The sequence below is a fragment of the Salvelinus fontinalis genome, unplaced genomic scaffold (genome assembly GCF_029448725.1).
Source record: "Salvelinus fontinalis isolate EN_2023a unplaced genomic scaffold, ASM2944872v1 scaffold_0040, whole genome shotgun sequence".
Lineage (NCBI taxonomy): Eukaryota > Metazoa > Chordata > Actinopteri > Salmoniformes > Salmonidae > Salvelinus > Salvelinus fontinalis.
Genome location: NW_026600249.1, coordinates 748,787 through 763,341, shown reverse-complemented (window position 1 = coordinate 763,341; position 14,555 = coordinate 748,787). Strand labels below are relative to the sequence as shown.

General features: G+C 46.1%; 1 protein-coding gene across 6 annotated transcripts; it reads right to left on the bottom strand.

The window, feature by feature from the left end:
• Positions 1–3,256: 3,256 nt before the first annotated feature.
• Positions 3,257–14,504, bottom strand: LOC129842424 (cyclin-T2-like). Of its 6 annotated transcripts, none has more exons than XM_055910981.1 (9): positions 14,128–14,499; positions 13,362–13,443; positions 10,990–11,118; positions 10,828–10,888; positions 9,913–9,975; positions 9,668–9,713; positions 6,375–6,538; positions 5,957–6,051; positions 3,257–5,815 (listed from the first exon to the last, which is right to left on the bottom strand). In XM_055910981.1, exons 1-9 carry the CDS (start codon positions 14,283–14,285, stop codon positions 4,709–4,711), a joined length of 1,905 nt encoding a protein of 634 aa, XP_055766956.1. In that variant the 5' UTR covers positions 14,286–14,499; the 3' UTR covers positions 3,257–4,708. The 6 variants fall into 6 exon arrangements, 5 of the variants coding, with proteins under 5 accessions (XP_055766956.1, XP_055766957.1, XP_055766958.1 ...); XM_055910982.1 differs by having other exon boundaries at positions 5,981–6,051; XM_055910983.1 differs by having other exon boundaries at positions 5,725–5,815; positions 5,957–6,028; positions 14,128–14,504.
• Positions 14,505–14,555: the final 51 nt, after the last annotated feature.

Genomic DNA, 14,555 nt, shown 5'->3' with positions numbered 1-14,555 from the left:
GAGGAGACTTCTGGTGGAGGGAGGAGGTGAAGAGACTTCTGGTGGAGGGAGGAGGTGAAGAGACTTCTGGTGGAGGTGAGGAGACTTCTGGTGGAGGGAGGAGGTGAAGAGACTTCTGGTGGAGGGAGGAGGTGAAGAGACTTCTGGTGGAGGTGAAGAGACTTCTGGTGGAGGGAGGAGGTGAAGAGACTTCTGGTGGAGGGAGGAGGTGAAGAGACTTCTGGTGGAGGTGAGGAGGTGAGGAGACTTCTGGTGGAGGGAGGAGGTGAGGAGACTTCTGGTGGAGGTGAGGAGACTTCTGGTGGAGGGAGGAGGTGAGGAGACTTCTGGTGGAGGAGGTGAGGAGACTTCTGGTGGAGGGAGGAGGTGGGGAGACTTCTGGTGGAGGGAGGAGGTGAAGAGACTTCTGGTGGAGGTGAAGAGACTTCTGGTAGATGGAGGAGGTGAAGAGACTTCTGGTGGAGGGAGGAGGTGAAGAGACTTCTGGTGGAGGTGAGGAGGTGAGGAGACTTCTGGTGGAGGGAGGAGGTGAGGAGACTTCTGGTGGAGGTGAGGAGACTTCTGGTGGAGGGAGGGGGTGAGGAGACTTCTGGTGGAGGGAGGAGGTGAGGAGATGAGGAGGTGAGGAGACTTCTGGTGGAGGGAGGAGGTGAAGAGACTTCTGGTGGAGGGAGGGGGTGAGGAGACTTCTGGTGGAGGGAGGAGGTGAGGAGACTTCTGGTGGAGGGAGGAGGTGAGGAGACTTCTGGTGGAGGGAGGAGGTGAGGAGACTTCTGGTGGAGGGAGGAGGTGAAGATACTTCTGGTGGAGGGAGGAGGTGAAGAGACTTCTGGTGGAGGGAGGAGGTGAGGAGACTTCTGGTGGAGGAAGGAGGTGAAGAGACCTCTGGTGGAGGGAGGAGGTGAGGAGACTTCTGGAGGAGGTGAAGAGACCTCTGGTGGAGGGAGGAGGTGAAGAGACCTCTGCTTCGTTAGACATTACGAGGTGAGGTGATGGATGGAATTTCAAACAAGACACTCACCAAGCCAGGCTGTGAACGGCACGCAACTCACCCAGTGATCAGCCACCCGTGTTCTCAGAGGGCTGTGATTGTGAGCCTGAGTGGTTCCTGTTTATCTGCTCACACACAAGACAAGACACTGTTTGTTTGCACTGTTGAAGACACTGGATGCAGTCATAGAGGCATTCTTGAACGTACATGTAACACATGTACAACTGTTGATTGAATATTCTCTACGACAGTGTACTCTATATTCACTGCCATAGTATTTGTTAACCTAGATATCAACACTAAAATGAGTGTACTTTGCTCTCTGTCCTCTCTCTAACTCTGCCCTGGCCTAGACACAGCCCAGCTCAAATAGGTCACACTATGGGCCATAATTAGTTGAAATGTCAAAGATGGTGAATTATTGATGACAATGGAGGAAATCTCAAATTGACTGGTTTCAACCGGTTTTTAAAGGGACAGCTGGAGCTTTGGGGACAGTTATATTTGGGGACACTTTTGCAAAGTTTCACCAAATAAATATTTGCTTGAGTTTTGCACTCTGTGAGCAAGGCAAGACTGCATTGTCCCCAGAACATATGATTGTTTTTGCCAGCTGGGGACTTTGTGGAGAAGTGAACCATGAATTTATTTCTGACTGAGGGACATATTGTATGATGATATTAATCCCCTATGTAACTACCTACACCTGCTAGTTCTGCTGAGTCTGTACTGAGCTGGCAGAATGAAGCACCTGGATGATCCAAATAAGACCAGGATGTTACTTCCGTAATACATCCATGAGCACAATACAGTGACAACGGCCATTAATCAGACGGTCAGTGCCGGCGCTACCGGGTGGCAAAACCGGGCTTGGACCCCCAGATAGATTTTGGCCCAAATTGACAGTTTTCTTTCGATTGGCGAGAGATTTTCATGCGAATGTTAAAAAAACGGCATATTAACAATATGCGCATTTCCCAACCAGTGAGGTTTCCGTCAAATTGACTTGTCGCCTATAAAAGTCTGTGCGTGATGGACGAAGTACACATAAAATTACGTTTTGCTGTTATATTCGCATGTACCGAATAAAAAAGACAAGTTAAATTGATGTCCATCACATTTTCAACAATACTGATGATTTCTCACAAACAAAATGTTGCGTTATATAGCGGGTGTACCAACTCTGGTAATGGCATGTGCGCTCCAGTCAACAGCTCACAGATACATGATCAGATTATTATGGACAACAGAGATTATTCTATCATCATGTCACCAGAATAAAGAACCTCGATATTTATTGGAAAGGAGCATCAAGCTCATCACCTTGCTCTTTCACCACTGTGAATTTCATCATATATTTCATCTGTAGCCTGACTGCATGCTTTCCGATGAGAAGTACTTCATACTTTGATATGATAGTTACTATACCAATATTTGCGCATAAAATCGTTTCCACCTACATTTCTAATACCGACACAAATAGATTCCACCTTGTCTAGGGTATTTTGTTTACCGACAAATGTTCCGTTTGCATTAGATCTGTCATTACATATTTGATCAGACACATTACTTTAGTCGCATAAGAAAAGATTGGATCATGGAAACCTGGCTACAGAGATTTAAATAAAATGTTCACTTTTGCACATAGCTACAGCTAATAATATCCAAGCTAGTAGCTAGTTCCGTTAAGTGTTGATTGCGGCACGCCAAGAGCCTTCTCTCTCTTGACATAACTCTACAACAATACATTCCATCTATGGTATCCATATTAGGAAGTCCCTTAGTTTTCAGACGGGGGAGACTTCCTGATTTATGCGGTCGAAAGGAATAGGCAAATTTCTACTGGTTTGTTCTGGTCAATATTATTATTGTATTTTTTTATTTAACTAGGCAAGTCAGTTAAGAACAAATTCTTATCTACAATGACGGCCTACCCCGGACGATGCTGGGCCAATTGTGCGCCGCCCAAAGAGCCTCCCAATCACATCCGGATGTGAAACAGCCTGGATTCGAACCAGGGACTATAGTGAGATGTAGTGCCTTAGACCGCTGCGCCACTCGGGAGCCCCGTTCTATTTTAATTGGTCAAAAGACCAAATTAGCAACAAAATATTTGAATTGGGCTGCCGGTGTAAACGCAAGAATAACTGCTCCATGGTCTTTTTGCCAGACCAAGGGATGACAACTAATCAATGATTGAACAGCACCACCCAGTGGATGTATGAGGTAGCACAAATAATCATTATAAAATACACAAGACCATGATGTGTTTGTGTGTAAAAACGACAGTTTTACACGTTTATTTGGGTTCCCAGTACACACATTAAGGATTTGTTCAATAGTGTCCGCTTTAGGACCTCCTAATACACTGTTATGGCAGAATAGAATGTGTGGTCTGAGGGTGTAACAAGTCAACCGACTAGCTAGTTATAACTCAGAACTGCAGTCCTATATACAATCACCTCTAGAGATATTTTCATAGGATGGCGGTTGGTTAATTAGACATTTATCAATATTGAAGAATAGCGACTTGTTGACGACTTGTTACAATCACAAGGCTTTTTGTAAATATGCCGAGATCTTTTTAAATGCACTTCACAGCAGATATAACGTAAACTTCTTTTATAGCTCTAGAATAATCTGCTGTATGTTTGAGGCACAGCCTTTGGCATCCACTTAGTTGGACAGTAGACAGCATATGGCCCAGTCCCCAATCGACCCCTAGACCCTAAGCACTTGAGATCCCACAAGCGCATAAGGGTGTCTCTCTCAAAAAGGCACACTATTCCCTATGTAGTACACTACTTTTGACCAGGACCCAGTGTTTTTCCCAGCTGGGAACTTTGCAGGCCATGGTCAAAAAGGAGTGCCCTACATAGGGAATAGGGTGCCATTTTGGATACAGACATAGGTGAGGTGTTGATCTGGGAAAGGGCCTTTGTATGTCCTCTGACTAGCCATGTGTGATGAGTTGGATTGCCATCATATACAATGTGTGTCCTCCCATTAGAAGACAAGCACACTGAAACAGCCTCTACGGTAAGATAGATGCTGTACTCCTGCAGCCTTCAACCAACAACATGACAGAAGTTATACATCTCTACAGATACAGGTATTATGCCAAGAGGAAGATTTATTTCGTTCTTTATATCAAAAAAGTTTCAAGACCTGAGTATTTTAAGGAATAAGTTTGTTTCTTAACGTACAAAAACGTCCACGCATTTACGTGGACACTGAACCGCCACCAGGCTGCTATCTTTCCTTATGTGATTGAAACATGCACATCATTAATAACAAATAAAAAGACAGACTTCTCTTTCTCTCCTTAAAAGAACAGAATTAAAATCTGGAACTTTGTCAATCACAGAACCAGTGAACGTGGCTCCCAGGGTTTTTAGCAAGCAGACAAGTAGCATTACAGCACTGTGTATATATCAGGTTGTAGACATTTCTGAAAATCCTTAAAGCATCAGTCATTATTACTGTGTGTGGACAGGACTGACTGACTGGGTGATGAAGTTATAAAATCGTTTTTAAATCATAAAAACCTTTTTTCAGAATTATTTTATCTCTATCCAACAACTCCTGCCTAGCCTACTATCCAGATCTGTTTGTCCAGTCTTGCCAACTCAAATGTCAAGCCAAACATGTTTAGACAGAGTTGGTAAGAGAACCAAACAGCCTGCACCCAGGCTAAACAACTAACTCTGTCTGAATTTACAGGTTCATTCCCTGGGCACTTAACAGAGAGTCCAGCATGTCAAAAGTGTCTTTGTAGTCGGTGTGTTGGCCGTTAGACCCCAGCACTCCATTTGACCCCTCCGGGCCACCGTGGTGTCTCTCCAAAGTCCTCGGGCCGCCACCACCGTCCGAAGAGTAGTGGGAGGAGCCTCCGGCACCTTTGGAACTCCTGCTGCTCTTAGCAGAGTGGTGGTGGTTGTTGTGACTACTGACGTCAGGGTTGGCCCGTTTCCTAGAGGAGGAACTGGAGCCCCCCAGGTCGCTACCATGGCCCCCGAGGACTCTGAGTGCCAGGGCGGGGTCGATGGCCCCTCGGCCGTTCCCGCTGAGGGAATAGGGGTGCGAGTGGCCGTGCTTGGGGTGTCTGCTGGGGCCAGAGTGGTCTTTGTACTTCTCTTTGCCCTGTGGGACACCAACATGGCCGCCCTGGTCCCTCTCAGCTGATACTTTGATTCTCATCTTTAGCTCCTCGTTGCTGGCCGCAACGCCGTTCTCAACCGCCGAGGCCTGTGGTGGGAGACCTCGTGTCTTTTTAGAGCTGGCCTTGTCCCTCCTGCTGTCCCCGTGCTGGGGGACACCCTGCCCAGGCTGGGAGCGTCTTTTATGGGACTGGTGGTGAGGGAGGGCGGGGGACTGGTACATGTCCACACCGCTCTGCTCCTCTCGGACACCGTTCTGCAGGTCCGCTGCCTGTTTCTCTCTGTACTTATCCAGGGAGAGTTTCTGTGGGGGGCGGGTGAAGGGCGAGGGGTTATTGGGCAGGGCCTGTGGATGCTTGCCTGCACTGGCCGTTTTGTGTTCGTGTTTGCCTGATGGGTACTTTGAAGGGATGGCTTGAGGAAGAAAGGCAAGGCCCTGGTCCAGCCCCAGCAGCTCAGCGTGGTCCCCAGCCAGGGCCTGGTAGGGAGGGAACGGGATAGACATGTCGTCTAGTGAAGCCATCTCCCCAGAGTCTGACAGAGACGAAGAGAAGAATGAGTTGCTGCCGGCCACACCGGTGATGCCGTCCAATGAGGAGCTCCCTTGGAAGGAGGTGTCGCCCGTTTGGCTGTCCATCTTGGGCTTCTTGGCAGCTTGCGTGGCCTGGAATAGCGATGTGGTGAAATTCAGTTAAAAAAGGGCAACACCAAACAATTCCACCCCAAATGTCAGTCAATATTCAGAAAACCAATCTGATGAAACAGTGAAGTAGTAGCTACTAGGGCTAAATGGTGGAACACTTACACCAGTTGTGAGAGCAGAACCTACCCTCCAGTTACGTATCCTTTTCAGCCTGCTGGGCGTCTTCTCCAGAATCTGCAGGAATTCATTGGTCAGCTCTACGTCAGACACAAAGACAACTATTAGAACCCTGAAGGAAGTGACGGGTCGGCTCTACGTCAGACACAAAGACAACTATTAGAACCCTGAAGGTTCAATCCCTGCGTCCACCTTCATCACATTATATCCCCCCTGCGTTTCTGGGCAGTCTGAATAAACAAGAAATACTAAACAGAGGGTGGAATTCCACTATAGAACCCCGAAGGTCTTGGGTTCAACACCTTCAATCAAGTGTTCTCAATTTCAACCTTCCTGGCTTATATCCCCCTACGAGGGTGGAATTCCACGGTCCCTAAAATAAGAAGAGTAAAATGTTTCTGACCGTCCAGCAGTGTGAGCGTGACGGTGCGGTCCAGATACTCCCACCAGTGTTTCCCGTCAGTGGAGACCGGGATCTCCCAGTTGGACCATTTACAGGCCAGGTGGATACAGACGCAGGCGATGACTGTGGGCTTGTGCTGCAGGCAGAACGTGGTGAGGTGGAGGCTGTCGGAGGTAAGACCACAGAGGAGACGCCCGTTAGCTACAGTTCTAGGGTTGGAATAGAGGACATTAGCACTAGTCCTGGGACATGGCTGAAGACCCTATGGAAATGGTTTTCAAACCTTTCCCCGGGAACTCACAGACCTTTCACAATTTTGTTGCAGCCCTGAACTAGCGCACGGATTCACTTAATCAAGGACTTGACAATTAGTTTACAAGTGGATTCACCTAATCAAGGACTTGACAATTAGTTGACAAGTGGATTCACCTAATCAAGGACTTGACGACTAGTTGACAAGTGGATTCACCAAATCAAGGACTTGACAAGTTGAATCAGGTGTGCTAGTTTTGAAGGGCTGAGGGTCCCCAAGGAGAGGTTTGAACCTCTTCTCTATGGTGTCTCTAGACTAGAGCCATGTCTCTGGTCTAATAAAGCTCAGAGTACAGCTGATCTGCATGCATACAGTACATATTACAATACTGCCTTCATATTCCAGACTGTTGAGAGTGAGTGGCAGAGGCACGTACCCCGGTGGTTTTCTATGATGGATGATCGTGGCTGTTTCTCTTACCATTTCATACAGAATCTTACCGTAGAAAACTGATACATTGAGGACAACCCTAGATGGTAAACGTGTTCTTTGAGAGTACCGAGCATTTTTATTGGGATCAAGCTTGTTTCCTAAAGATAATTGATGTCCACCATCCACCTGCTTTGTTCCAGTCCAGCCTGTCAAGTTATGCCATCTCACTCATACCTTTGCCAACTTTCTTTTTAAATGTCCTTTTTCAAAATGGTTCAATAGTCTTGCATTGCAAAAATCTGGGCAATACATTAATTATGGAAGTATCCTTTTGACTTTGTAAATTTTTTGCCCTCTGTCCAGACATTGTATATTGCTGTTCATAGGATAGCAAAATTATTCATCTAAGTCAGGGCAAGTACAGTTACTAAAATAAAATGTAGGAAAATAATGAATCTATAATTAACTGTAATGTTTAGATTCTACTAAGGTAAAGAGGATACCTATAGCATACAAGTAATTCATATATTAGAGAGAATTATGGATGATCATTTTACTACTGGAGTATTAGGTGTGTCAATTATTACTAAGAATTTGCTTGTTACCCTTATATACACTGCTCAAAAAAATAAAGGGAACACTTAAACAACACAATGTAACTCCAAGTCAATCACACTTCTGTGAAATCAAACTGTCCACTTAGGAAACAACACTGATTGACAATAAATTTCACATGCTGTTGTGCAAATGGAATAGACAACAGGTGGAAATTATAGGCAATTAGCAAGACACCCCCAATAAAGGAGTGGTTCTGCAGGTGGTGACTACAGACCACTTCTCAGTTCCTATGCTTCCTGGCTGATGTTTTGGTCACTTTTGAATGCTGGCGGTGCTTTCACTCTAGTGGTAGCATGAGACGGAGTCTACAACCCACACAAGTGGCTCAGGTAGTGCAGCTCATCCAGGATGGCACATCAATGCGAGCTGTGGCAAGGTTTGCTGTGTCTGTCAGCGTAGTGTCCAGAGCATGGAGGCGCTACCAGGAGACAGGCCAGTACATCAGGAGACGTGGAGGAGGCTGTAGGAGGGCAACAACCCAGCAGCAGGACCGCTACCTCCGCCTTTGTGCAAGGAGGAGCAGGAGGAGCACTGCCAGAGCCCTGCAAAATGACCTCCAGCAGGCCACAAATGTGCATGTGTCTGCTCAAACGGTCAGAAACAGACTCCATGAGGGTGGTATGAGGGCCCGACGTCCACAGGTGGGGGTTGTGCTTACAGCCCAACACCGTGCAGGACGTTTGGCATTTGCCAGAGAACACCAAGATTGGCAAATTCGCCACTGGCGCCCTGTGCTCTTCACGGATGAAAGCAGGTTCACACTGAGCACGTGACAGACGTGACAGAGTCTGGAGACGCCGTGGAGAACGTTCTGCTGCCTGCAACATCCTCCAGCATGACCGGTTTGGCGGTGGGTCAGTCATGGTGTAGGGTGGCATTTCTTTGGGGGGCCGCACAGCCCTCCATGTGCTCGCCAGAGGTAGCCTGACTGCCATTAGGTACCGAGATGAGATCCTCAGACCCCTTGTGAGACCATATGCCGTTGCGGTTGGCCCTGGGTTCCTCCTAATGCAAGACAATGCTAGACCTCATGTGGCTGGAGTGTCAGCAGTTCCTGCAAGAAGAAGGCATTGATGCTATGGACTGGCGTTCCCCAGACCTGAATCCAATTGAGCACATCTGGGACATCATGTCTCGCTCCATCCACCAACGCCACGTTGCACCACAGACTGTCCAGGAGTTGGCGGATGCTTTAGTCCAGGTCTGGGAGGAGATCCCTTAGAAGACCATCCGCCACCTCATCGGGAGCATGCCCAGGCGTTGTAGGGAGGTCATACAGGCACGTGGAGGCCACACACACTACTGAGCCTCATTTTGACTTGTTTTAAGGACATTACATCAAAGTTGGATCAGCCTGTAGTGTGGTTTTCCACTTTAATTTTGAGTGTGACTCCAAATCCAGACCTCCATGGGTTGATAAATTTGATTTCCATTGATAATGTGTGATTTTGTTGTCAGCACATTCAACTATGTAAAGAAAAAAGTATTTAATAAGAATATTTCTTTCATTCAGATCTAGGATGTTTTATTTTAGTGTTCCCTTTATTTTTTTGAGCAGTGCATATTAGCTTCTATTTGTCAAACATAAATCAAGAAAAAAAAAAAACGTTATTAATACTTACCGGGACAGATGCTATAGTTTACATCTTTTCACTGATCTTTAGTGGCAAGCTATATTCAGGCTACCAATTGTGTTTTAGGAAGGAGGAGACATATGCACTCTGTAGCAACCAAACGGTCAGTGAGGACAGTCTACAGCACCACCAACACGTTCACATTGTGCATTCAACCCCTATGTGCCAACACTGAGCCCTTGTACAATACACCGCACTGCTGCAGCCTGGCTGGCTGGTACCGCCCCTAGGGGTTTCCCAGAAACCTGCCTGGCGCAAAGAGGGCGTTGGACACAGGAAGGGGGACCTGCCAGTACAGGAAGCTATAGTGTGCCATCACAGTGCAACATAGTGGGGGGCGGGGTCAGGATAACAACCTGTTGGTAGCCATGAAATAGGAAGTCTGTGCCAAATCCTTGCTTGCTGTAATAGAAGGAAGAGAGGGGTCAAAGGTTAGCTCGGAGTCTCAGACAAGCACTGGAATGAAATAAAATGAAAACATTATTAGAACTGGTTACTACATACAGCAGAGGTTTAATAAAAGTATAAGTGTCTGTGTTGGGGTGTGTGTCAAAGATGAGAGAAGGTGATAAGATGAAAAGACACAGGAAGAAGGCTGTACCTCGCACTAGCTGGGAACATCTCACAACATCAGTGTGAGGATGTTCAATTGTTATTTCAAAACCTGAAAACAATGTAATGGAACATGATTAGACATTCCAAAGCCCACTGGCCATCCAGATGCAAATTAACCAAAAAGTACCACGACTACATCCCAAATGGCACCCCATTCCCTTTATAGCGCACTACTTTAGACCAGGGCCCACTGGGGTAGTGCACTATTTTAGACCAGGGCCCACTGGGGTAGTGCACTACTTTAGACCAGGGCCCACTGGGGTAGTGCACTACTTTAGACCAGGGCCCACTGGGGTAGTGCACTACTTTAGACCAGGGCCCACTGGGGTAGTGCACTACTTTAGACCAGGGCCCACTGGGGTAGTGCACTACTTTAGACCAGGGCCCACTGGGGTAGTGCACTACTTTAGACCAGGGCCCACTGGGGTAGTGCACTACTTTAGACCAGGGCCCACTGGGGTAGTGCACTACTTTAGACCAGGGCCCACTGGGGTAGTGCACTACTTTAGACCAGGGCCCACTGGGGTAGTGCACTACTTTAGACCAGGGCCCACTGGGGTAGTGCACTACTTTAGACCAGGGCCCACTGGGGTAGTGCACTATTTTAGACCAGGGCCCACTGGGGTAGTGCACTACTTTAGACCAGAGCCCACTGGGGTAGTGCACTATTTTAAACCAGGGCCCACTGGGGTAGTGCACTATTTTAGACCAGGGCCCACTGGGGTAGTGCACTACTTTAGACCAGAGCCCACTGGGGTAGTGCACTATTTTAAACCAGGGCCCACTGGGGTACTGCCCTTGTACAATAAAAGCATGTTACTGTGTGTAAAGCATAGGGTGCCCTTTGGGATGCGGCCCCATGAAGTTTCCATGTATCATCCATCTATAGACAGATCCTTACCTAGCGTCTGCAGTACTATCGTTTCTAGTATCACCAGCTCCTGAGCTTGCTGATGGTATGCCTAAAGTTCAACAGATTTCATATTTGTAATGTGTCTCTCTCTCAATATCACCATGACAAGAGATCCACATCACAACACCCAGCTACAGAGGCCTCACTTACATTGCTCTTGGTGTCTAGTGGGGCATCCTGGGGGTTGACGCAGGCGTGGGCCACTTTGATGACATGTTCAAGCTTCCTAGGTTGTTCCTCCACCTTCGCAGCCAGGAACAAGGTTGTTTGGGAGATGATCTGTAGAAATAAAGACATTAAGGTTGGGCGGTATCCAGGATGTCATATCGTCATACCGTCCTTCACTCATCCCAGGATGTACACTATTACAGGCTTAGTGCACAAGGGCGCGCCAAAAAACGGGGTGAAAATGAACTATTGGAAGTATATTACTAGAATGCTAACATAATGAGCACAAGTAATAGTGAGGCTGCTAGCTAAATATGCTATCGAGCACAAAAAAAAAAAATCGTCAAAAACAGGCAGTCAAGCTCATAAAGTTAGACATATACAGGAAGGAGCTACAGCGGGGCGGCAGGTAGCCTAGTGATTAGAGCGTTGGACTAGTAACCAAAAGGTTGCGGTTAGAGCGTTGGACTATAACCGAAAGGTTGGAAGATCGAATCCCCGAGCTGACAAGGTAAAAATCTGTCGTTCTGCCCCTGAACAAGGCAGTTAACCCACTGTTCCTAGGCCGTCATTGAAAATAAGAATTTGTTCTTAACTGACTTGCCTAGTTAAATAAAAGGTATAAAAAAATGACATCGCCGAAGTCGAAGATCGGTAGGATGGTCAGTTTTACGAGGGTGTTTAGCAGCATGAGTGAAGGATGCTTTGTTGCGAAATAGGAAGCCAATTCTAGATAACATTTTGGATTGGAGATGCTTAATGCGAGTCTGGAAGGAGAGTTTACAGTCTAACCAGACACCTAAGTATTTGCAGTTGTCCACATATTCTAAGTCAGAACCGTCCAGAGTAGTGATGATGGACTGGCGGGCAGGTGCAGGCAGTGATCGGTTGAAGAGCATGCATTTAGTTTTACTTGCATTTAAAGAGCAGTTGGAGGCCACGGAAGGAGAGTTGTATGGCATTGAAGCTTGTCTGGAGGTTAGTTAACACAGTGTCCAAAGAAGGGCCAGAAGTATACAGAATGGTGTCGTCTGCGTAGAGGTGGATCAGAAAATCACCAGCAGCAAGAGCAACATCATTGATGTATACAGAGAAGAGAGTCGGCCCGAGAATTTAACCCTGTGGCACCCCATAGAGACTGCCAGAGGTCCGGACCACAGTCCCTCCGATCAAGCTGCAGTGGCAGCTGTACAGATAACTCATCCAAAGGCTTTGACACCTCAAATGCCACTACGACATTGCTCGTCCTAATATTTATATATTTCTTAATTCCATAATTTTACATGTGTGTATTGTTGTGAATTGTTAGATACTACTGCACTGTTGGAGCTAGGAACACAAGTATTTCCCTACACCTGCAATAACATCTGCTTAACATGTGACCAATAAAATGTGATTTGATTGATGAGAATTCACACATTATCAGCAGACAGCGCTCTGACTGATGTGTAGTTACTTTAGTAGCCAGCCTACTTCTCTCTGGTAAAACGCCAGATTAACTGGCTACATTCTTTCTATGATAAACAGAAATATGATGGCCATGCATCGTTTTCGCAAAAAAAATACATTGCTTTTTAAAATTGGAAGCTCATTTAGCCTACTTGTGTGGCTGCCAGCCAAATAGCATTGCAATTCTGTCGTCATCAGATGAAAATTATGCTTATTTTCTGCCGAATGTGTTGTATTTTCTGTGAAGAAAAACTATAGTTGCACATCCCCGATCACTCCATTGAGGCAAAACACACTTGACTTTCAATATAAAACACGACCTCTGTCTATACACAGTTGGATTCACCTGCTCCCACTTTTGCTATTTACAAACATGTGACTGGCTCAACTGTTCTGGGCCAACTATGGTAGGGAACTAGTGTAGGTAGTCCAGCGTGGCTCAGCTGGTAAAACATGGGGCTTGCAATGCCAGGGTTGTGGATTCGATTCCCACAGGGGACCAGTACAAAAACGTATGCGCTTACTACTACTGTAAGTCACTCTGGATAAGAGTATCTGCTAAATCACTCAAATGTACAAGTTGACTGCCGGTATTTACTTAAAAAGTAGCTACAAATATTAAAATGTATAGAAAAACTTCTATTAAATAGAGAGCACTGAACTGGCTATTTCCAAATAACCCGGTATACTGCCCAAGACTACAAGAACATCCCTCAGATCTCCCTTGTAGATAGAAGTTAGCCTTGTCCCAGATCTGTTTGTGTTGCAAGTCATTGTCACACCAAGCACAATGACTATAGGGGTTGGCAAGACAACACAACGAGATATAGGAAGAGGCTAGATTGAGAGTTAGAGAATGAAAATACAAAAAAAAATCTGTTACAATTGAGATGGTGATTACTTACATTCCTATGAAACTTAGTGAAAGAGTGAATCATATAAAATCTATGCATGTAAACGATTGCAGTGTTGATGATGAGTTGAGAGCTGAATACAAGGGTTAAGGAATTCCAAGTGATATGCGGAAACAACAGGAATACTGCAATCAATGCATAAACTATTCTAACATCATAGCTGGCTGATGTCATTTACCGGTAGTTGGGTGACAATCCACCTAGCTTTGTTCCCATCTCAGCTAGTTAGCTCAGGTTCACTAACGTTACTCCAATAATGAGACGCAGCTGACCAAGATGTCACAACTAACTACCTCGTGAGATAACATAACAAACCATATTATATATATGTTCATAAAAATGATTAACTAACAGTTACTCGTACATCCAGCCGGCGGAATAGACGATAACAGAGCTGCTAAGGTGAACGTCTAGCAGGCCAAAGTAACAGCTACCGTTAGCTGATCACATAACAGAACGAGGTTAGCATGGTGCGTTAGCTATCTAGTTAGCTGAAGAACTAGCTAGCGTAACAACCTCAACGGTTAGGGTTACTGCGTTTGGTATCCTATTTTGTAATCCAACCAAGACATAACGTTAGTCGAAGTAAAACATTCAACTTGTATTTTAAATGGACACCTTTAGCTGTGTTTCAGTTACTTGCAAAGAAAGGTAGCTGGCTACTAGGTACCAAGCTAACACGGCACAACCATTTTGGGTAGCTAGTTAGCCTAGCTGCCACATAGCGGGCTGAAAGCCTCATTTTCAGAAAGGATACACGTTGAGTCTCTGGCCCATATCCTGAATTAGGTTGGCGGCTTGCTGACGGTAAGAAAGTTCCCTATCAGATTCGACTCCACTGCGGCGGGACGGCGTTGTTTCTAGTTGCTCCCGGGAAAAGAGCCATTTCGAAGAAGGTCCCCGGTGCACCGCCATTGCGCTCCAACAACTAGCCCCTGGTGGCTCGAGGGGGTAGGGAGCGTAGGAAATAAAACGCGCATGCGCTTTGGCTACTCCCCTAGGACTAGTAAACCAATTTCTCAGCAAATTAGCACTATTTTAACTTTCAATACAGTAACAAAAAATCTCTCACAAATTGTGGAAAACCATGGATATGATGATAGGTCCATTCTGTCCAAATTTGCAGGCTCCTAGTCGTGTAAAGAAAAAAGAAGACACCCAGTATCCCATAATTCCCCGCGCGTG